Source organism: Brachycentrus maculatus, unplaced genomic scaffold (genome assembly GCF_059751285.1).
Source record: "Brachycentrus maculatus isolate JH-2025_06_01 unplaced genomic scaffold, ASM5975128v1 h1tg000114l, whole genome shotgun sequence".
NCBI classification, from domain to species: domain Eukaryota; kingdom Metazoa; phylum Arthropoda; class Insecta; order Trichoptera; family Brachycentridae; genus Brachycentrus; species Brachycentrus maculatus.
In genome coordinates this window covers 176,764-201,383 of record NW_028280867.1, presented here as the reverse complement: position 1 = coordinate 201,383, position 24,620 = coordinate 176,764, and the positions used below count along the sequence as shown (strand labels likewise).

The following is a 24,620-nucleotide window of genomic DNA, read 5'->3' as shown; positions in this document are numbered from 1 at the left end:
TATATCATTCATGAGTGAAAATTCTAGACAAAACAATTTTTTTATTCCTAAAAGAAGAATACGCGTCAATAATTAGGTCAAAATTACCCCATCAGAGTATGTATTTCTTAAATTATTTTTCTCCTGGCAATAATTTTCATGCTTGCAACATTGCGCAATTGAAAATTTGACGTTTGTTATTGCGGCCGCACCTCTGTATATGGTCGCGTACTTGTGTGTTTTCGCGTTGACTCAAAACAAACAAAACATTATTGTTCACAGCCAATATCATCGCTACGATGGCGGGGCTGGCCGCCGCGGCGCACGAATACTTTTCCAACCTTAATTCGATCGCCACTCGAATACACCAAGACATCGAAGAGACAAAAAACGCATACGAAAACCTGTGGGAAACGCTCAGCGACGCCGAAAAATCGGACATAGTGGACGAATGCATCATCAAACCGGAGATCGCCGTCAAGTACGCGTTCTTGGACCCTCTAGACATAGACTCGGAAGAAAAAACCTTCGATAAAAGAGATATTTTAACATATTTTGACATTCAGTGCGGTGTTAAAATCATACGAGATGAGTCGACGAAATATCGCGATGAGCACTCATCTCCATTTAGTTTCCACAACAAGAGTCAATTAGATCTTTGTTCCTTCGCCGAAAAGCGACAAGTGAAGGTAAAACCTCGCTTAAACGCGAAACCGACGACTCCGCCGATATTGAAAAGCGAACTGGCCATCTCCCATTCGAAAGTTCTCTCCGAACTAAAGACCGCTTTGAAATCGAGCGAAAAATTCGAAAAGCTCGAAACAAAAGAACCTCAAATAGAATTCCATTCGAATATAAAAATAGAAGATTCTAGTTTGAATTCAGGCGGCGGTTTTATTTCGAAACTGATCGGGAATAAGAGACAAAATAAAGGTAGCGCGGAGGAAAGGGAACATTTAGTTAGCCCCGGGAGGCAGTGCCAGATAGTCGCGTCGTCTGATAATTACTTCAAAACTAATTTTCACAGCGGGTCTGTGAGCGCAAACGACACGCCCATGGAGCCAAACAGGTTCACCAAAGAAATTACCATTAAAAAAGGCAGTGTTGCCTATAGAAGCTCTTCAGGTATGACAAATTTAATTATTTCTACTTATTTTTGTTAAAATGTTTGGAGCGTTTGCTTACCGGTGTTGTGTACCTTGTACACATTGCTTCTAACTAACTAACTAACCATCACGCCGCTTCCCCGCAGGGGTAGGCAGAGAGAATCGAACGCCACACCACTCTGTCTTTTCAAACATTCTTTGCCTCTTCTACATTCATGCATCTCCTCATACATACCCGACGATTATTACGACTCCTGACCCGGCCGCTTTCAAGTATTTGACATACCTGATTGTGCCAAGTTTTCCTCGGTCTTCCTCTGCTTCTTTTTCCAACTACATTCGCCCCATAAATTTGTTTAACCGTTCTTTCTTCACTCATACGCTCCACATGTCCAAACCATCTCAACACACCTTTCTTAATTTTATCGATAATGCTTATCTCAGCCTTACATTCTTTCCTTATTTCATCATTCGAACATCTATCAAACATCGTTTTGCCACACATTCGTCTGAGGGATCGCATTTCGACTGCATTCAGTCTGCTTTCATCCTTCTTTTGCCAACTCCATGCTTCGCTTCCATACATAAGGGTTGGAACCAGAACTCCATTGTGTACTGCCAGTTTAGCTTCCGCTGATAGATTTTTATTTGCTAAAACTGATTTTAGTGCACCATTCACTCTGTTCCCAGCATTCACTCTCCTTTCTATGTCAATCTTTCCATCCCTAGAAAACATACTACCCAAATATATGAAATCATCTACCTGTTCCAAAATCTCCCCATTTACCAATATTTCACACTCAGATCTACATTCATCTCTTTCAAAAACCATGATTTTGGATTTGCTAACATTGCTTCTAATGACCATAATATCTCTATAAATATAATAAATACAAGGCTAACATTTTAGGTATTCCTCCATAACATATTTACGCATTGATTAAAACAATAAAATTATCAATCAATGATTTTACTTTTCTTGGCATCTATTATACAAGGTTTTGGCACGCGGATACCATTTTTCATCTCAAAACCATACCTGAATTGTGGACAAAATGAGCTTTTCCACCGTAGTGCAATCAATTTTGTAGAGCCGATTCTTACAGATTGCCGATAGATTTTCAATTTCGTTTATGTCTGGCAAAATTCTTGACCAGTCCAGCACAGTTCATTGTTTTTGTGTGAAAAATTTCATCATTTTTTTGGATTTGTGGCAGGGGGTTAAATCCTGCTGAAATGTTCCATTACCATTTGACCTTCGTTTTTGTATCTCTGGTAGTATCTTTTCCAGTAGAATTGGGTGATACTTCTCGCTATTCATCATCTCAGTAGCAGCCCTGGTCCATAATACAAGGAACACCCCTAAAACATTTTTTTAGAGGGTGTTGAAAATACATTGAAGAAAAAAAGTTTTATGTCAATTAATCTGTTCGATACTGTAATTTATTTTTATTATTTTTATTGTGCTTAGTTGTTTTTTTTTTAGAAATGTTGTGTACCATATCGCTCACTCCTTTCAAGAACGTCATAAATCAAAATACTTCATTTTTCAGGAGAACGTTTTTAAAGTTTAAAAATATAATACAATGTAATAAAAATAAATATCAAGCCACTTATTGAACTTTTTACTGTGCAACAGATCTTTTTAGGTAAAACCTGAAGGTTTGTTCTCCATTTGAAAAATATTTATTACATTTAAAAAAAAATTTAACAATACATTTTCTTCAAAATGCAAAAACAACACTTTCTGCCCTGTCGCGGGTAAATATTAAGTTAAAAATATGCTGCTTTTTCGGGGATTTAGTACATTTTTTGGGCATTCCGAAAATATGCACAACTGAAAATTGACGAATTTTGATTTATGACGTTCTTGAAAGGAGTGAGCGATATGAGAACCTCATTAGAGGGTGTAGTGGTCGATAGAGTCAAATCATCACTCGTCGTTCCGCAAAGCTAATACCATATGGATAAATATAATAGCATGCAATGTTTCATTTGTTTCAGGCCTTGAAGAAGCAAACGCTCTGCTAGGAATCGGTTCTTCCATATCTGGTGATACTGAGTCGTCGCTGTGCGACACGGATGACTCAGTTCCCTGCTCACTCCCCAAGACTGGTCTGGACTTCCTCGACAACTGGTAACAGAGGTCTCTCACTCTTAATTTTAAATATTATCTTCAAGTATTTCATTAATTGATTCGGCAGTCCCTTTGCGGTAAAATCTATCCATGTTTAATTTAAGTTTCACCTGGTAAATACAGTGGAATCTCTCATAACTAGTAATTCGCATAGCAAGCAAAAAAAAGCTGAAAAGTTGCCTTGAGCTGAAATGAGCAAAATTTTGCATAAGAAAGGGCTAGTCCAGACAGTCATAACAAAAAATTGTAGGGTAATACATAATATATCCAAAATTAAACACGGTTTATTTGGTTGAATTCTACATTTATTTATGTACAGTGAAACCTCTATCTATCATTTTTAAAGGGACCTAGTGAAATAAACTATGAATGCGGGAAAACAATGAATGCTGGATAAAGAAGTCAATACACAAGGACATACGATCGAGTAAAAATACCGTCCTCCCAACCTGCATAACCATTGGTAGGTTGAAATTTTAAGAATACAAGTTATAGATGTTAATAAATGTATTTATTAAATAAAAAAAAATACAAAGTTGAACAGAACCCAAAGATCTTCAGACCTCTTCTGCTATATCCGTCACACAAGCTTTCGATAGTCTGTATCCCACACATAGTAATATTGTCGTCGAATGTAACAAAATTAAGAAAATTTTAAAGAATGTAAAAAAAAACAGACAAATTATATCAAATTGTAGCATAATTCAAACGATGAATGCGGTAAAATGGTGGATAGAAACGATCGATGCGATCTATTTTTGTATGAAATTAATTTGGGTGGAAGAAATAAACGACACATCCGGGAAAACGATTATTCGAGGAACGATATATAGAGGTCACCAATAGATGTCTCTAGTGAAGTTCTAGTGATTCATGAACAAGGTTTCTAAATTGGTTCATATATATAGAACTTCCAAGAATTTGAGTAGTGTGGTTGTCAATAATGGGTAGAATTGGTGAATGTTACACGTGTGTAAAGTGATCACTTAAACCAGCCTATGACGGTCGTAAGCCCCGTAAATGCCCAGACTTCCATATTCTTCTTCATCTTTGATGAGATGTCAAAAAATAATAAAGAGGTTTCACTGTATATTTTAATACCTGACGCGTTTTGTCTTTTTAGGACATTATCAAACACTTTTTAGGAGTGTTTGATAATGTCCTAAGAAGACGAAACGCGTCACATATTAAAATATACATAAATAAATGTAGAATTCAACGAAATAAACCGTGTTTAATTTTGGATATATTACCCAACAGTTCAATATGGAATTCTACCAACTGTCTGCAGTTACAATAAATAACAAAAAATGTTTAAATTATTTAATGTTTATATAATTCAATATTTATATAATTCAATAACTTTGTGATTTTACAGTTTATAATTAAAATATAACTGATTAATAGTATTAATCAGTCTTGGTAAAGAAGTGGTTAGCTTGGAAACCGGTAGACATTATAATTAAGTTATAATAAAATATTTATAGTGATTTTAAAATAAACTTATATTTCAATTATAAAACATGTTTCACTTAACGAGTAAGTGAAACATGAGTAATTCAGAACGAATTATGCTTTTTATGAGAGGTTCCACTGTACTTATATAATCCGAATGCTGAAAATTCACCCTCTGTTCGGACTAATGGAGCATTCAAATTACAGTACAGAGAATCTGTAAGGTATTTTTATCAAATTATACATATCGCTCACTCCTTTCAAGAACATCAAAAACAAAAATCTCAGATCTCTTTAGGTAAAACCTGAAGGTTTTTTCTCCATTTCAAAAATATTTAGTATATTTAAAAAAAATAGTTAAACAATACCTTTTCTTCAAAATGCAAAAACAACATTTTCTGCCCTGTAGCGGGTAAATATTAAGTTAAAAATATGCCGCTTTCGCTGGGATATAGTACATTTTCTGGGCATTCCGAAAACATGCACAACTGAAAATTGAAGATTTTTGATTTATGACGTTCTTGAAAGGAGTGAGCGACATATCACCGGGAGGGGAAGGTTAATGATATGTAATTCAGAATTTAATCATGTATTTGAGAATTTGATCATGTATTTGAGAATTCGATCATGTATTTGAGAATTAGATCATGTATTTGAGAATTTAATCATGTATTTGAGAATTTGCCTCGTGCATACATAAGCAGTATTTTAAGGTATTATCAATGCTCATTATTCATATATTATAATGTAGTTAGATAAACAACGTGTAATATCGACTGTTGCCAGCAAAAGGGGTCACTTAACCCAGCCAATGACAGGCCGTAGGCCCTGTAAATGCCAAGACTTCCATATTTTCTTCGTATAAAAGGATGCACTGAACTCATATACAAGGTATATACTTTTCACGTTAGATTATGATGAAAATAAGTATACTAAAATAAAGAACTCTTCTTCTATACTAAAATAAAGAAAATTTCTCTACGGACATGTGAAGCGAATGGATAACGAGAGAACGACTAAGAAAATATATGTGGCAAATGTAAGCGGGGAAACAGAACGAGGCGACCGAAAAAGACTTGGCACGATCAGATCAATCAGAACCGAAAATCTGGCGGTGTCAAAAGTCTGCGTAATCAGAGGGCATGTATGACTAGATGTATGGATGTGAAGGAGGCGAGGAGTGTATGTCAGGACATAAGAGTGTGGCGTTCTTTTCTGCCTACCCCTGCGGAGAAAACAATGGATGTACATATTTCATGTTTCCTTTGGATAATAAAAGAAATTTTGTTTTACGGCCCGGTAAGAAATCTGGTCCGGCTGCTGAAAAGGTTGGCCACCCATGTTTTAAACCATGATCTGATAGGTATTTAAAATTTTCAATTCAAATGTGTATCCTAAAAAGTAGCCTTCTTACTAACACACCTCTTTTGCCGACAACAGTCAAAATGTATTTTCTAGATATTTAATGCAGTAAACTATTTCTAATAGTGAAAATTTTCATACTTTTTTACAATCATATCATAGTTTACGTAGAAAACTTTTACAATGTAATTTCGTAAGTCCAAGATGTTGAATCATTATATATCGTTTGTAACCCAAGCCAGTGCCGTCTGATCCTAAACCGCCAAATTTAACTTGCAAGTTATTAATCCTTACCGATCTAAGCACATTGATTCAGTCAGTATTCATTTAAAAATTAACCAATTGTTGCATAAATTTATGCTCAGTTTGTTTCTAAACTGTGTCATATTTTCAAAGATTTGTCGGGTTGTGGTCCCGTGGTTAGTGTTGCGGACTCTTAAGTCAGAGTTTCTCGGTTCGAACCCACTCTACCACAATTTGATACCTATTTCTAATAATGAGCCGCTTAGGGTCACAGTAATAGTATGAAATTGAAGTATTTGTGTAAACACAGATATTTCTCTTTTTTTAAATAAAAAAAATTGTATTTTTAAAGATAGAAAAAGAAATGTAAAAATTACTCAATGTATGCCAATTTTTTATATGATTTAGCTTTATCAAATACTAAATTTCATACCCTAAAGGTGATCTTATTTTCTCAGTCAACTATTTATTCAATATTACCCTGGACTGGTACCTGAAGCGGAGGGCTGATCACATTTCTTTTGTGTGTTAACCATCAAGATATCACTGCGTTTATATGATGCAGTGCCCTACACACCATCAGGTGTGGATAAGGTTTTTGAATTTTTATTTTATTTATTAATATATGTATCGTCCAGTGTCTGATAATATAATAAATATTTAAAATTAGAGATTTACATACAAAATGAGAAGATACAGCAACTGGTGAAAGAAATTGAGGTTTGTTTAATCTTTTAAACTGTTTGTATTTTGGTAAAAATTTGTGTATATTTCGTGTTTTGTGTTTTATTCTTTATACTGTTTTTTTTTTCATTTTCTGTGTGATCAATTTTACAATTTTAAAACTTGACAACACATCATACTATAAATGTGTCGCCTACTTTCAAAATCCGCCACATCCATGTAAGTCGATTTTCCAAAACATGCAAAATTCTCCGGGTAACATTTCGCTCACTCCTTTCAAGAACGTCATAAATCAAAAATCGTCAATGTTCAGTTGTGCATGTTTTCGGAATGCCCAGAAAATGAACTATATCCCAGCAAAAGCGGCATATTTTTAACTTAATATTTACCCGCTACAGGGCAGAAAGTCTTGTTTTTGCATTTTGAAGAAAAGGTATTGTTTAATTATTTTGTTAAATATAATAAATATTTTTCAAATGGAGAAAAAACCTCCAGGTTTTACCTAAAAAGATCTGTTGCACATTAAAAAGTTAAATGAGTTGCTTGATATTTATTTTTAATACATTGTATTTTATTTTTAAACTTTAAAAACGTTCTCCTGAAAAACCAAGTTTTTTCATTTATGACATTCTTGAAAGGAGTGAGCGATTTATGCTTAAAAGATTTGTTTATCTTTAGATAAAATATTATGAAATAGAGAATTTTAACATTTTTAAAGATTTTTTTCAGTATTTAAATAAAAAAACACACGAGACACAAACTGATAATGATGTGATCTTAATTTTTGACCTATCCCCGCTCTCTGATTGGCCGATATGGGTCAGAAGGCGAGTTCCATGAATATAGCGGAATTTGAAATACAATGCTATTTTCAAGTATTTTTTAGCAGGGTGTTCAAGTATATAAATATTTTCGACAATAAAACCCACAATTGGCATTCAGATAGAGTATTTATTTTTAAATTTTATAAAATTGGATCTGGCGGATTTTGAAAGTAGGCGACACAAATATTCTGAGGAATGTCACAGATGTTTGTTATCATAGCGTGTTGATCATATATTGTGTTTGTTCTTTGTGATTCATACAATTTGTGTCACTCTTATGTTGACATGGAATAGAAATTCTATGTGACAAATATCGTACTAAGTTTATTTGCTTTTTTTATGAACACATACCGCTCACTCCTTTCAAGAACGTCATAAATCAAAAAACTTGATTTCTCAGGAGAACGTTTTTAAAGTTTAAGAATATAATACAATGTATTAAAAATAAATATCAAGCCACTTATTGAACTTTTTACTGTGCAACAGATCTTTTTAGGTAAAACCTGAATGTTTTTTCTCCATTTGAAAAATATTCAGTATATTTAAAAAAAATAATTGAACAATACCTTTTCTTCAGAATGCAAAAACAACATTTTCTGCCCTGTAGCGGGTAAATAATAAGTTAAAAATATGCCACTTTTGCTGGGATATAGTACATTTTCCGGGCATTCCAAAAACACGCACAACTGAAAATTGACGATTTTTTATTTATCACGTTCTTGAAAGGAGTGAGCGATATGTATTAATTATGTAAAACATATTAATTCTTTATTCTTTTTTGTTTCCACGCAAATTCCTGAAAACAAATTGTCATCTATAAATTCCATCTGTAAAATATGAATTTGTCACCTCAATTGCAGAACTATTGGTAATGGGTGATCAATTGTGTCGGGTCGTGGTCCCGTGGTTAGTGTCGCAGACTCTTAAGTCAGAGTTTCTGGGTTCTAACCCACTCTACCACAATTTGATACCTATTTCTAATAATGAGCCGCTAAGGCTCGTAGAAATAGTATGAAATTGGAAATATTTTTTTAGATAATAAAAACACAAATATTTCTGTTTTCTTTAAAAACATATAAATTTATATGTTTTATGTGCATTTCCTATTTATTTTTACCAGTTCACTTACGTAGCTATGATATTTTAGATGTTGGTCAATATTAACACTAATGTACCTTTTTGAACTTAAATCTGTACATAATTTTTTACATTTAAAATTTTTGCAGTTATTATTGTGAATAAGTAATATAGGTAAGGGCGTGCCTTCTATATAGGCAGATAAGCAGTGCCTATCCTAACTTACCCGCGTGACACATAAAAACGCCACCAGTACCTACCCTACCTTGTTAACACGTTGTCGGCGGGACACGGCATTTGCCGTTTTTCGCGGACTGTCGGTCAACTGCGGGACACGGCAAATGCCGTTTTTGTCGACTGTCGGTTATCGGCGGGAAACGGCAATATACGGGTTTGTTATCAGCGTGAAATAAAACGCGTTGAAGGGTAATCTGCTACCCGGGTGCTAGGCGACAGTCTGCTGACGTTATTTGAGATGCCTTGTCCGGGTTGGCTAGTGCAGGCATGGGGAACCTTTCTATTTCAAAAGGCCACATTCACATTTAGCTGATTCAACATGAGGCCGCAGTAAAGAAAACTTTGACACCCCCCTACAAACTAAATATTTTTTTAAAAATACAATATAAATTGTTAAAAATGCAATTTAAAAAAATATGGATAGTCAAAAGGCTGCACTAGAATAACCAAAAGGCCGCAGATACCCCACGCCTGGGCTAGTGTGTCGCTTATAAAGGCATTGCCAGTTTTTATGCAATCTCAATCTCCAGTTTAGTTCGAGTCATTTCACGTATTGGACTACTTTTCATACCGCTCGCACTGTTTTGTTTACTGTTTGGTATTTTATTATTTGAATATATTAGCATTGTATAGGGAATGATACCTCGGAGGGAAGACTATTTTTTATAGTTTACAATGCTTCTAAAATTGTGAAATACGGAATATTTCATTAAAAATTATGATTATAATTTATTTTTGATGAGCAGATGCCATATATGATTTCTTTGAAAATGTCAATCGAAAATATTATTTGGTTTAGAAATTGTGTCAATTTTAAGAAAGCGATATATTTTCGCTAATCGCGAAAAACGTCCGCTACAGGCTAGAGTCTATTGTTCGAAGCGCCCGACTACAATGTGTTAAGTAGTACCAGCTTACCTTGCTACCTACCTCTACTGCGTACCCTAATAAATTCTCTGTACACGCCACTGCCAAAAGGATATAAATCCTTATATGCGGTTAGGATAGTTCTGCATTTAGTTGACAAATTTAACATAAAAGTTCAATTTTTATTTGAAATTTGATCTCTTAAATAACTGAAATTTATATCCGCCATGAGTTATTATTACATTAAATTTTCCTTGTATAAAGACTGATATCCTTATGTAATATTGTATCCTTTTGTATTTTATGAATTATTGTTAATGTATCTTTAACTTGTATGAAAAATATAACCTGTCAAAATCTGAGACATTTTATTTTTGTACCTCCTAACCTAACGTTGAAGTGGGAACATCTGTGAAAAGTACTCATGGAGATGGGAGTCCCATCCCATTTGATAAAACTCATCCATGGACTTTATGCCCAAAGTAAGGCAATCGTAAGAATCAATGGCATAAACACTGCAAGCTTCCACACTGAGAAAGGTGTAAGACAGGGATGCATACTCTCCCCTGACATGTTTAACATCTATGGGGAATATGCAGGGATACATGTGCAGGGCTCTCTACGAATGGAATGGAGAAGTGTCCATTGGTGGCGTAAAGCTGTCCAATATACGATATGCGGAGGACACAACACTTTTGGCCAAAGACCCAAAAGAGATGGTAGATCTCCTTAAACGAGTAGAGATTGAGAGCAAGGCACTGGGACTAGAGATTAACCAAAGCAAGAAGATCATGATCATAGATCGATCTAAAAAGTTTGGTGATCTCAGGAACTCGCTCGAAGGTTTAGAGATAATAAACGAGTTCCAGTTCCTTGGATCTCAAATCAGCAATGAAGGAACTTGTGAAGGAGAGATTGGATGTCGTATCGCCATTGCCAAAAGTGCCATGTCTAAGCTAGACAAAATCTGGAAAGCCCGGGGTGTGAGTAACAACACCAAGATGAAGCTTGTCAGGAGCTTGGTCCACTCCATTACCATAAAAGCAGCAGAAAGGAGAAAAATTGATGCCTTCAAAATGTGGTATTGAAGGCGCATGCTCCAAATTCCATGGACAGCTAGACGCACCAATGAGTCCATTCGCCAGGAACTACGCTTGGATGGCTTGACTCTGGCCAATATCTGTACCCAACAGATTCTCCAGTTCTTTGGACACTTTGCGCGTGGTAATGAGGATAGCCTGGAACGACTAGTTGTGATCGGTAGCCTGGAGGGAAAGAGGGAGAGGAAGATCCCCACACGATGGACCGATCAAATTAAGACAGCAGCAGGCACCTCGGTGGTTGGAGCGCTACGTGCAGCGCAGTCAAGGGATAACTGGAGAAGAGTCATTGCTTCTGCAAGGGTCACAACCCTAAGCAATGAGCAATAAGACGGAGAAGAAGAACCTAACCTTATTTTTGTAAGTCCACCTCTGTGGTGCAATGATTAGCGTGTTAAGCTACCGTGCTGGAGGTCCCCGGTTCGATTCCCAGGGGGGTTGAAACAAATTTTAATAATTTTACACTATAATATTTATTTAATATTACTCTGGACTGGTCCCTGAAGCGCAGGAGTTATCACCTCGCCTTCGCGTAAGTAATGATTTAGAAACAAGGGGTCAATATGATGCAGTGCCCTATGCATCATTAAGTGTGGGTAAGGGTTAGAAGAATAACCTAACTTTAGCTACCGTGCTGGAAGTCCCGGGTTCGATTCCTAGGGGGGTCAAAATTAATACGGGATATTTTCACTCTCATATATATTGATATCACCCTGGACTGGTACAAGAAGCTCAGGGCCGATCGCCTTGCCTTCATGAAATTAACGATCAAGATAACGCTGCGTCACTACGATGCAGTGCCCTATCATCATTGGGTTAAAAAAAAAACAAGTCTTCATATTTTGTTAGTTTTCCAAGATTCGAACCGAAAAATATTTCAAATTAGTTCATCATTTTGACGCTAGATGGCAATACATGTATTATTTCTAGAAGTAAATATTCATATCGAGCAGAATTACAAATTATTTAACGATTGTTTCCAAATAATACCTTTCTGACCTCACTACACACTGACCTACAACATGAGTGATAACATTTTATTGAACTGGTATTTATTTACATTAATGTAATACGGGAGGTCGCCAAGTCGTCCGTAATTGAATCCAATTTACGATGACATAATTCAGAAGGGAGATAAACAATGTTTTGGTGACTCATATGGTTATTGAACCGAGGAATGCCGTGAGTCAAGTTCAAAGTGCAATAAGTAGGTACCTACTAATGATTTTAAAAGGTATTTTATATATATATGTATATATATATATATATACATATATATATATATATATATATATATATATATATATATATATATATATATATATATATATATATATATATATATATATATATATATATATATATATATATATATATATATATATATTTTTTTTTTTACTCCATTCATACCACAACTGTCAGTATGATATAATATTGAAATTAACAAGAGAACTTTACGTATCACTGCGATATCAATCATTTTCCACACGCACCACATCCGTTGAGATAGTTTGGACATGTGGAGCGAATGAGTGTGGAAAGAACGGTAAAACAAATTAAAGACCGAATGTAGTTGGAAAAGGGAGCACAGGAAGACCGATAAAAACTTGGCAAGATCAGGTTTGTCAAATACTTGAAAGTGGTCAGGTCAGGAGTCAAAATAACCGGCGGGCATGTATGAGGAGATGCATGAACGTGGAAGAGGCGAAGAATGTTTGCAAAGACAGAGTGGTGTGGCGCTTTATTATCTCTGTCTTTTCCTACGGGGAATTGCCGTAATGGTTAGTAAGTTAGTTATCTGACTGCGAACAATTTTAAATAAATAACTTTTACGTATTATGAAATCGTTATTTTAGAAAAAGAAAGGTCATTGGTTTGATTTTGATAATGTTTTGACATTGATCACCAATATCATTTTAATCAAAAAAGATAAAAATTTTGATACTAATATCACTCTTATAAACATTGCAACAAAACCTATTTTAGGGTTTAAATAAATAATTTACTAACTACCAGTAGTTATCTGATCGTTATCTATCGCTATTGATGTTTAAAAAATACACATAGTCTGATTGTGTAAAAATCATGCATTAGAGACATCTATTACTCAAATATAATGACGTCACGCTCAGTCATTCAAAGGAGAGAATTTGATTTTATGTATGGAGCGTGACTACATGCGCAACAAATGACAAGTTTTGTTAAACCAATGAGCAGACTTGTTATATTTGGACCGCGTTTTTGACAGCTTCACAATTTCTAAGCATACACTGCTGTTGTCATTCTACTAAATAATCTATGGCTATTGTTTTCGCCTAGTGACATTATAATCTGTATTACATAGTTTGGTTTTGTTTGTCGCATATCGTCCGGCTGTCGTGAGCTGTGATAAGAGCAGGTTTTCGAATTAAATACGCGTTTTTTTAACTGAAAAAAACGCCAAAGTTAGTGCGATTGTAGTGAAGGGCAATCCTTTGTTTTTTGCGTGGATAATCACTTCCTAGTGAGTTCCCACGTCACTTGGTAGCAACGAATCTCGTTCTAAAATGACTCACGCCAATAGATGACCACATATCACCGATGCCTTTTAGATTGAAATTCTATCTCCGTAAACTGTTGTGCACAAAGATGAGTAGCCATTTGCGGGGAGCACCTTTTGGTGTTGTTTTCATTCAAAAATTCGCGTTGACATGCTGCCCGAGACGGAGATTCAATCGACAGCTATGGTGAGTTATCCTGCATTTGTTTATCCTATTTTCTCTGTTGTATTTGAAGTAAATCACATTTTTATCAATGACTTTACGGAGTTTCGGGAGGCGTTCAATACCTCAAACAATTCGTTAAAAGTAGTGAATTATTTTGAAAACAAATCGTTTTTATTAGATAACAAATGGTTTTAGTTTTCATTAGCCGAATACAGCTTCTTTACACATTTGAAACTGTATTCGGATATTGGAGAGTTTTTACAACAATAGACTTATAAAATATGTACAACCATATTTAACTGACATTTCGCTCACTCCTTTCAAGAACATCATAAATCAAAAAACTTGATTTTTCAGGAGAATATTTTTAAGTAACTAACTAACTAACTAACCATCACGCCGCTTCCCCGCAGGGGTAGGCAGAGAGAATCGAACGCCACACCACTCTGTCTTTGCAAACATTCTTTGCCTCTTCTACATTCATGCATCTCCTCATACATACCCGACGATTATTACGACTCCTGACCCGGCCGCTTTCAAGTATTTGACATACCTGATTGTGCCAAGTTTTCCTCGGTCGTCCTCTGCTTCTTTTTCCAACTACAATTGCCCCATAAATTTGTTTAACCGTTCTTTCTTCACTCATACGCTCCACATGTCCAAACCATCTCAACACACCTTTCTTAATTTTATCAAAAATGCTTATCTCAGCCTTACATTCTTTCCTTATTTCATAATTCGAACATCTATCAAACATCGTTTTGCCACACATTCGTCTGAGGGATCGCATTTCGACTGCATTCAGTCTGCTTTCATCCTTCTTTTGCCAACTCCATGCTTCGCTTCCATACATAAGGGTTGGAACCAGAACTCCATTGTGTACTGCCAGTTTAGCTTCCGCTGATAGATTTTTATTTGCTAAAAATGATTTTAGTGCACCATTCACTCTGTTCCCAGCATTCACTCTCCTTTCTATGTCAATCTTTCCATCCCTAGAAAACATACTACCCAAATATATGAAATCATCTACCTGTTCCAAAATCTCCCCATTTACCAATATTTCACACTCAGATCTACATTCATCTCTTTCAAAAACCATGATTTTGGATTTTGGATTGAACGTTTTTAAAGTAAATAAATATAATACAATGTATTAAAAATAAATATCAAGCCACTTACTGAACTTTTTACTGTGCAACAGATCTTATTAGGTAAAGCCTGAAGGTTTTTTCTCCATTTGAAAAATATTTAGTTGATTAAAAAAAAAATATTAAACAATACCTTTTCTTCAAAATGCAAAAACAACACTTTCTGCCCTGTAGCGGGTAAATATTAAGTTAAAAATATGCCTCTTTTGCTGGGATATAGTACATTTTCTGGGCATTCCGAAAACATGCACAACTGAAAAATGTCGATTTTTGATTTATGACGTTCTTGAAAGGAGTGAGCGATTTATAACCATATTTTACGTTATAATTTTTATTTCTAACCATTTATAAACATATTAACATTTTTTTATATAAATTAAAAAAGAGAAATATTTGTGTTTTTATTATTTACTCAAATATTTCAATTTCATACTGTTTCTGTGAGCCTGAGCGGCTTATTATTGGAAATAGGTATCAAATTGTGGTTAGTGTGTAAGTAGGTTCGAACTGAAAAAATCTGACTTATGAGTCTGCGTCATTAACCACGGGACCTGGTTTTCTGGACTTTTTTACTGGTCAAATAAAATAAAACTGCGTTAACCGTAATGATACAAAGACGGAAAAATGATTTACGATACAAATTTGGCATCATCGTAACACTCGGTTACACAATACATATTAATAGAATGATTTTATTTGTACAGGTGTTTTTCATTGATTTTTTTAATGAATACTGCACTTCTATAGGCATATTGTAAATGATTGCTGTAGAAGAATTTAAAATCACAATTTGTTAGAGTTTGCTTACTGCAATCACTAATTTTTGTCCGCCTCCGTAGTGTAATGGTCAGCATGCTCGGCTACCGTTCTGAAAGTCCCGGGTTCGATTCCCAGGGGGGTTTAATAAATATAAGTGATTTTTTCACTCTAATATTTATTCAATATTACACTGGACTGGTACCTGGAGTGGAGGGCTGATCACCTTTCCTTCATGTGTAATCGATCGAGATAACACTGCGTTTATATGAAGCAGTGCCCTATGCACCATTGGGGTGCGGTAAGGGATTTATTATTGCTTACTGCAATCACTAATTAAGTAACCAACCATCGCGTCGCTTCTCTGCAGGGGTAGGCAGAGAGAATAGAACGCCACACCAATTTGTCTTATTGCAAATATTCTTCGCCACTTCCTAATTCATGTATCTCCTCATCAGTGGCGCGCCTAGGGTTTACCAGTAAGGCGAGCCCTTATTTTCCACTTTCGTGAATACATGACGTACCTATAATTTCTTCTATTCATACCATTCCCAGTACAGTTAGCCCCCAAAAAACATCATAAAGATAAACAATGCATTGTGATCTCGGCTATTCTCGGCTAGATGTTTCCAGTACTACGAACAAGCGCGATAATTTAAAAACAACCATACCCTTATTATGTATTTTTAATAGTTTGATGCTGATTTGATAATTTTTATTCGGACTTGTTAGGCAAGCCAGGCTTATGGGCTTCTATGGAAGTACCGCCACTGCTCCTCATATATACGCTTAGGAGCTCTTTCAAGTGTTTGAAATACTTGATCATGCCGAAAAAGAGGCTAATCCCTCTTAAAAACAGGCCACAGGCCTACAACAAGATGAAAAAGAAGAAGAAGAGAAGATCATGCCAAGTTTTCCTTGGTCTTCGTCTGCTTTTACTACCAACCAACCGCAATTATCTCATAAATTTGTTTTACCATTCTTTCTTCACTCATTTGATTCACATGCCCAAACCATCTCAACACACCTTTCTTAATTTGCTGGATAATGCTTATCTCAGCCTTGCACCCTTTCCCTATATCACCATTGGAACTTCTACCATACATGGTTTTGCCGCACTGAGAGATGGCATCCCGACTGCATTCAGTCTACTTTCATCCTTCTTTTGCCAAATACATGCTTCACTTCTGTACATTAGGATTGGACCCTAGACTGCCAGTTTAGCTTTCTTTTTGTTTTTATTTGCTGTAACTGATTCACATATCTTCTTCCTGGCTCCATCCCAACTTATCGTCTTTGCAGACTGTTGGGGTCAGCTATCCTCGTCATCAGGTTGTAGGTCCTTTTATCATGGACAACGTCACCTAGGCCATGCCTTCATATCATGTTTAATAATCATTTTATAATATGTAAAAAAAAACTCCCGCTCATGGTACTAATTAGCGCGCATATCCATCCAACAACAATGTGTGAACACATTATTTGTAGGAAACTAATAAGGATGGGAATTGGGTGATGCGGCTACTTGTGATTAGTATACTGAGGGTCGGGCGGCAGACTGCCAGAGTATAATAAGGGTCCTTTTCCATACTGTCGGTAGAGAGCGGGAGACGCTTGCGAGCGTTCTATTTGCTTACTTTAGGTAGAGCGCGAGAGACGCCTGCAAACATTGTACAGATGGGAATTGGGTGTTGCGGCTACTTGTGATTAGTATACTGAGGGTCGGGCGGCAGACTGCCAGAGTATAATTAGGGTCCTTTTCCATACTGTCGGTAGAGAGCGGGAGACGCTTGCGAGCGTTCTATTAGCTTACTTTAGGTAGAGCGCGAGAGACGCCTGCAAACATTGTACAGATGGGAATTGGGTGTTGCGGCTACTTGTGATTAGTATACTGAGGGTCGGGCGGCAGACTGCCAGAGTATAATAAGGGTCCTTTTCCATACTGTCGGTAGAGAGCGGGAGACGCTTGCGAGCGTTCTATTTGCTTACTTTAGGTAGAGCGCGAGAGACGCCTGCAAACATTGTACAGATGGGAATTGGGTGTTGCGGCTACTTGTGATTAGTATACTGAGGGTCGGGCGGCAGACTGCCAGAGTATAATAAGGGTCCTTTTCCATACTGTCGGTAGAGAGCGGGAGACGCTTGCGAGCGTTCTATTTGCTTACTTTAGGTAGAGCGCGAGAGACGCCTGCAAACATTGTACAGATGGGAATTGGGTGTTGCGGCTACTTGTGATTAGTATACTGAGGGTCGGGCGGCAGACTGCCAGAGTATAATAAGGGTCCTTTTCCATACTGTCGGTAGAGAGCGGGAGACGCTTGCGAGCGTTCTATTTGCTTACTTTAGGTAGAGCGCGAGAGACGCCTGCAAACATTGTACAGATGGGAATTGGGTGTTGCGGCTACTTGTGATTAGTATACTGAGAGTCGGGCGGCAGACTGCCGGAGTATAATTAGGGTCGGGCTTGATGAACAAAACCGCCCCGCAAACAATGTGTTAAGGCGTATATAATATAATATATCTTGATAACAAAGACAAGGAAGAATGGCAAATGTGTAAATAAGTTTACATAAAATGGTTAATGTAGCATATTTAAATTACGACCATGACCCACATCTGATTAAGAAGGCACTGCATTAGATATTGAGAGGCCTTTCCTAGATAATACTTGAGATAAATTTTATTACGTATTTGATAAGGCATGTGATAATCCTGTGAGGAAAAACAGTCATTGAGTGATCTGTGAATCTTTTTCACAGATCACTCAATGACTCAGTGCGTTAACATGATCAGGGTTATAAGTATATACTTCCATATATATACTTCCAAATATATATATATATATATATATATATATATATATATATATATATATATATATATATATATATATATATATATATCCGCCTCCGTAGTGTAATGGTCAGCACACTCGGCTACCGTTCTGGAGGTCCCGGGTTCGATTCCCAGGTGGTCAAATAAATATAAGTAATTTTTTCACTCTAATATTTATTCCATATTACCCTGGACTGGTACCTGAAGCGGAGGGCTGATCACCTTTCCTTCATGTGTTAACGATCAAGATAAACACTGCGTTTATATGATGCAGTGCCCTATGCATCACTGGGGTGCGGATAAGGGTTCGAAAAAAAAAAAAATATATATATATATATATATATATATATATATATATATATATATTTATATACATATATATATATATATATATATATATATATATATATATATATATATATATATATATATATATATATATATATATATATATATATATATATATATATATATATATATATATATATATATATATATATATATATATATATATATATATATATAAAGGCCAAATTATGAATTATCTTGAAAATTTAGAAATCCAAAAAAACCTAAATTCTAATAATAATTTATTAAATAATATATTGCTTCAAAATTCTTCACCTTTGCTTTCCATTTTTCCTTTGTTTTCAAACTCCGTCCCTTGACTAACCCCTTCCCCTTACTTTCCCCTCTCCTTATTTATAGAACAATTTTATATTTTAGTTACTATACAAACCTGAATGATGGAAGTTTAACTTCTGAAACATGTAGTCTATAATAAAACTCAAGTGGTAAAAAATGAAGTGTTTTCTTTAATCATTATATATATATATATGTATATATATATATATATATATATATATATATATATATATATATATATATATATATATATATATATATATATATATATATATATATATATATATATATGTTTGTAGTCAGCATCATGCATTCTACACTCGTCAGTGTATTTGCCGGCACGGCTTGCAGTAGGTAGCTAGAAAATGTAAACAAAGGTATGTGTTTACTCAAACCGATATGTACTCCACTCTGATAAGGAAATCTAAACTGTTTGTGAATCACACGGGGCAATAACTGGGAAGGTCACCCATTTCTTCTTGGATCGGTGTCTCAGTAACAGGAACTTCAACCACAATATACATATATCGCTCACTCCTTTCAACAACGTCATATCGCTCACTCCTTTCAAGAACGTCATAAATCAAAAAACTTGATTTCTCAGGAGAACGCTTTTAAAGTTTAAAAATATAATACAATATTTTAAAAATAAATAACAAGCCACTCGTTGAACTTTTTACTGTGCAACAGATCTTTTTAGGTAAACCTGAAGGTTTTATCTCCGTTTGAATTTTTTTTAGCATATTTAAAAAAATAATTAAACAATACCTTGACGTCGCCCACCTTATCAAGCTGATATACCTTGGGAATATTAGAAGGAGGGGTAGGGAGATGAAAGAAAATTTTGCACAAAAAATATACTTAAATTGATTTAATTAAAAATATAATAATTATACGAAAGCGACTTTAACTTAAACTAATCTTATCTGCTATCTTAAATTAGCTTAAAATTAATTAATCCTATCTTAAATTAAACTTATTCTAACCTTTGGTGGAAAAGATGCGCCATGATGCTGGTGTGGCCGTGATCCTTTGTGAAAAAGCTGCGCCGTTGGATGCTGGGATGAGGTTCTTCTTATGACGGGCCGCCGTGCGATGATTCTTGCTTCTTATCTTCTTCTTCTCCTAGTAGAGCTTCAGCTCTTAATTTGAGGCTTATGACCCGGCGTGGGTCTGCTTTTGATACTCCGGATGAGTAACTTCCTTTTTTCTATCTTCTCTCTCTCCCGGCGTAGAGCTCCCGCTCTTCTCCTCACTTAAGTCTTAAAACCTGGTGTAGGTATGCTCCTTCTAACTGATTTCTCCCGACTGCTCGATCCCCCTGATCTCTCCCGACTGCTGCTTACAACTCCTCGATCCCACTGATTTCCCGAATGCTCCGTCCAACTCTTCTTCTTCTCTGTGTCTTCTGACTGACCAGCCGTCCGACTGGTCGATCTCCTCTTACGACTTACTCCCTCCAACTGATCCTTCCAATTGTTGGCTTCCAAGAGACTATTCCGACCAACTCTTTTCCGGCCAACTGCCGGCTTCCAAGTCCCGGCTTCCAAGTCCCGGCTTCCAAGTCCCGGCTTCCAAGTCCCGGCTTCCAAGTCCTCCGGCTTCCAAGTGCTCCGGCTTCCAAGTGATTATTCCGACCAGTCCGACTGGTCGGTCTTTCCTTTTACGACTGATTCCTCCCAACTGATCCTTCCAACTGTTGGCTTCTAAGAGAGCGATCCCACTGATTTCTTCCCGTTATATTCGGTTTCTCTCCTTGAAGATCACGCCCTCGAAACCATTTTTCATTGGCTGACGGTGCGCTTGTTTCCACCCCCAAAATTTTCAACGTCTAGACATCAATTAGCCTTAATTTTATTTATAATATAATAAAGAATGCTCTTAGGATAAATGACCGCCGGCAAACATCTATTATCCCTCAAAGGCCAGCGGGTTGGCGACAGTTTTTTTATGATTCAAACCTTTTAAATACATTTTAGTTTTATGACAGGTAAATTATAAAAGGTCGGGGCCATAAAAAATATTTGCGCGCACAGAAAAAAAATTTACCTAAGACTAATTAAATTAAACGATTGATAATTGATTATTTTTGCCAGGCTAGAGGAGAAACGTGGTTTCACCACGTCAACCTTTTATTCAAAATGCAAAAACAACACTTTCTGCCCTGTAGCGGGTAAATATTAAGTAAAAAATATGCCGCTTTTGCTGGGATATAGTACATTTTCTGGGCATTCCGAAAACACGCACAACTGAAAATTGACGATTTTTGATTTATGACGTTCTTGAAAGGAGTGAGCGAAATATCAAAAAACTTGATTTTTTAGGAGATTGTTTTTAAAGTTTAAAAATATAATGAAATGTATTGAAAATAAATATCAAGCCACTTTTTAAACTTTTTACTGTGCAATAGATCTTTTAAGGTAAAACCTTAATGTTTTTTCTACATTTGAAAAATATTTAGTATATTTAAAAAAATAATTAAACACTACCTTTTCTTCAACACAAAAAAAATACATAAATTTTAAACTAAATATACCCATTGTTGAGTTAGATTATAATTACATAATGAAGCGGCTAAAATTAATAAATCTTAGTGATAGAAGGGTAATTACTGATTTGGTCCTGTTATATAAAATTCTTAACAGCCCTGATCTCCTAAATCAAATAAAGCTTAGCGTGCGTCCAAGAGGTACTAGGCAAAAATCTGTAATCCCAGTATTTGTACATAATGCAAACTATGCCATGTTCCCTCCCATTCTATGGCTTCACATGTTAGCCAATGCTTTTGATAGTATAGATTTATTTAATATATTGTTATCCACCTTGAAGTGTGTACTTTCTCAGCATTTCTTCTCCATGTTATAATGGATAAATTTAAATGTTGTGTTTCACTCTCTCTCACTGCTCGCTGATAGTGTGCGAAGGAGACGTGTATTTACCAGTGCTTACTATTTGTTACTTTATAATTATTTTATGTTTCAGACTTTTTGTTTCTCTATTAGTGTATTTTTATATTAGATATTGTATATATCGCTCACTCCTTTCAAGAACGTCATAAATCAAAAAACTTGATTTTTCAGGCGAACCTTTTTAAAGTTTATAAATATAATACAATGTATTAAAAATAAATATCAAGCCACTTTTTGAACTTTTTACTGTGCAACAGATCTTTTTAGGTAAAACCTGAATGTTTTTTCTCCATTTATAAAATATTTAGTATGTTTAAAAACATAATTAAAAAAACATTTTCTCAAAATGCAAAAACAACACTTTCTGCCCTGTAGCGGGTAAATATTAAGCTAAAAATATGCCACTTTTGCTGGGATATAGTACATTTTCTGGGCATTCCGAAAATATGCTCAACTGAAAATTGTCGATTTTTGATTTATGACGTTCTTGAAAGGAGTGAGCGATATGTGAGAGGTATTTGGAAATGAATATCTATGGATTATTTTAGCATATAGTAGTTTGTTTGACGAAAAGTGGAATATTGACTTTATCTGCCTTCGTAAAAATTAGTTTGCAGTTTAATATACATTTTTTAATGAGTATTTCGTGGAGGCATTCCACAAATCGTGACTTGTATTCAACCTTGTACCACTCTCAAACAATGGAGGTTAATGCATTTGATAATTTTACTGTCTGAAATATAATATTGTAAAATGTTTCCATTAAATTCAATTTCAATTTATTCAAAAATATTTTTTGACATCTCATCAAAGATGAAGAAGAATATGGAAGTCTGGGGATTTACGGGGCTGGTTTAAGTGATCACTTTACACACGTGTAACATTCACCAATTCTACCCATTATTGACAACCACACTACTCAAATTCTTGAAGTTCTATATATATGAACCAATTTTGAAACATTGTTCTTGAATCACTAGAACTTCACTAGAGACATCTATTGGTGAGATGAAAAGAAGCTTTTTATTGAGCAAAAACTCTTCCATATTATTATTCATCTTTGATGAGATGTCAAAAACTGATATGAAAAATACTCCTTTAATTGGAGATAATCCGGATTTGTGAACAAGTATTTGGACACACTCAAAACGTTATTCAATAATAATTGATATTTACATTACGAACTAAAATTTAAAGCGTATACATCAAAACAAAAATTATAAATTAAGCTAGAACACTCTTGTTAAAGATGTAGAAAATTCCTGCTTGGGAATACCCCCTCAGGCACATGGAACAGGTATTCGGCTGTCCAAACTCAAAACACAGTAAGGGACATTTTGTTTTGTAGTACGTTTTTTTTTGCATTTTTAGACTAAGTAGATTCTACTTAGTCCAAAAATGCAAAAAAAACCTTAAAAAAATGTCCCTTACTGTGTTTTAAGTTTGGACAGCCGTATTGTTCAGCATAGCAGTAGCTCTTCCTACAGGCATAACTATTGGCAGGTTGGTCCTGTATATAAACCTTATCTGCACCACAATGGTGCATAGGGCACTGCTTCATATAAACGCAGTGTTATCTTGATCGTGTACATATGAAGGAAAGGTGATCAGCCCTCCGCTTCAGGGACCAGTCCAGGGTATTATTAAATAAATATTTTAGTGAAAAAATCACTTATATTTATTTGACCCCCCCTGGGAATCGAACCCGGGACCTCCAGAACGGTAGCCGAGCCGTGCTGACCATTACACTACAGAGGCGGACAAATATAGCGGATATAGTAAAAATAGGCAGATATAGTAATGAGAAACAATCTATGCTGACGCTGTCTTAGCTAACTATCGGGAACATACAGACCGATGCTCCGGATCATTTCAGGATTATCCATCATACCGCGCAACAATTTCCAGCGCCTCAATCTGACTGTTCTCAAGCTTTTTTAGTCTGGCACCCACTGCTGAAATATTTGGTCGATTCCAGATAGGCAGTAGCTGGAATGCCTCCTTATATAGTGGGGAAAAACATAAGGGCTTCCGGTATTTGTAAAATACCTCTTCTTAACAATATTCTCATTGTGATATAGGCCTCTTCCCCTTCTTTCCATTTCCATCAATATTTGCAATGAATGATTTATTTTTTAAATTAATACCATTATTAACTTGGTAATGTCTGCCTCCGTAGTGTAATGGTCAGCCCGCTCGGCTACCGTTCTGGAGGTCCCGGGTTCGATTCCCAAGGGGGGTAAAATAAATATAAGTGATTTTTTCACTGTTATATTTATTCAATATTACCCTGGACTGGTACCTGAAGCGGAGGCCTGATCACCTTTCCTTCATGTGTAAGCGATCAAGATAACACTGCGTTTATATGACGCAGTGCCCTATGCACCATTGGGGTGCGGATAAGGGTTTTATTATTATTTATTATTAACTTTGTTATGGTACTATGACATTCTCCCTATCATTCATCCTTCACAAAGTGAGTGTTATATTATAGTATTGTTTGGTAATATATCCAAAATAAAACAAAGTTTGTTGGATTGAATTCTACATT

General features: G+C 35.6%; 2 protein-coding genes across 3 annotated transcripts in view; both read left to right on the top strand.

Moving 5' to 3' along the window:
• The first annotated feature begins 175 nt into the window (after positions 1-175).
• Positions 176-10,333, top strand: LOC148309979 (uncharacterized). The gene is made up of 2 exons (XM_088259200.1): positions 176-1,104; positions 3,090-10,333. Exons 1-2 carry the CDS (start codon positions 279-281, stop codon positions 3,224-3,226), a joined length of 963 nt encoding a protein of 320 aa, XP_088115326.1. The 5' UTR covers positions 176-278; the 3' UTR covers positions 3,227-10,333.
• A 3,027-nt stretch (positions 10,334-13,360) lies between these two features.
• MFS16 (major facilitator superfamily transporter 16) overlaps positions 13,361-24,620 on the top strand; it is a 30,507-nt gene continuing 19,247 nt past the window's right edge. For both annotated transcript variants that reach the window (XM_088259199.1, XM_088259198.1), the window contains exon 1: positions 13,361-13,797. In XM_088259199.1, coding sequence (XP_088115325.1) covers positions 13,652-13,797 — 146 coding nt within the window. In that variant the 5' untranslated portion in view covers positions 13,361-13,651. The remainder of the gene's footprint in view (positions 13,798-24,620) is intronic.

Excerpts from the sequence above, each read along its gene's own strand:
- LOC148309979 (XM_088259200.1), top strand. The coding sequence starts at position 279 with ATGGCGGGGCTGGCCGCCGCGGCGCACGAATACTTTTCCAACCTTAAT. Across the intron at positions 1,105-3,089 it reads TGCCTATAGAAGCTCTTCAG|GCCTTGAAGAAGCAAACGCT; the intron begins GTATGACAAATT and ends CATTTGTTTCAG.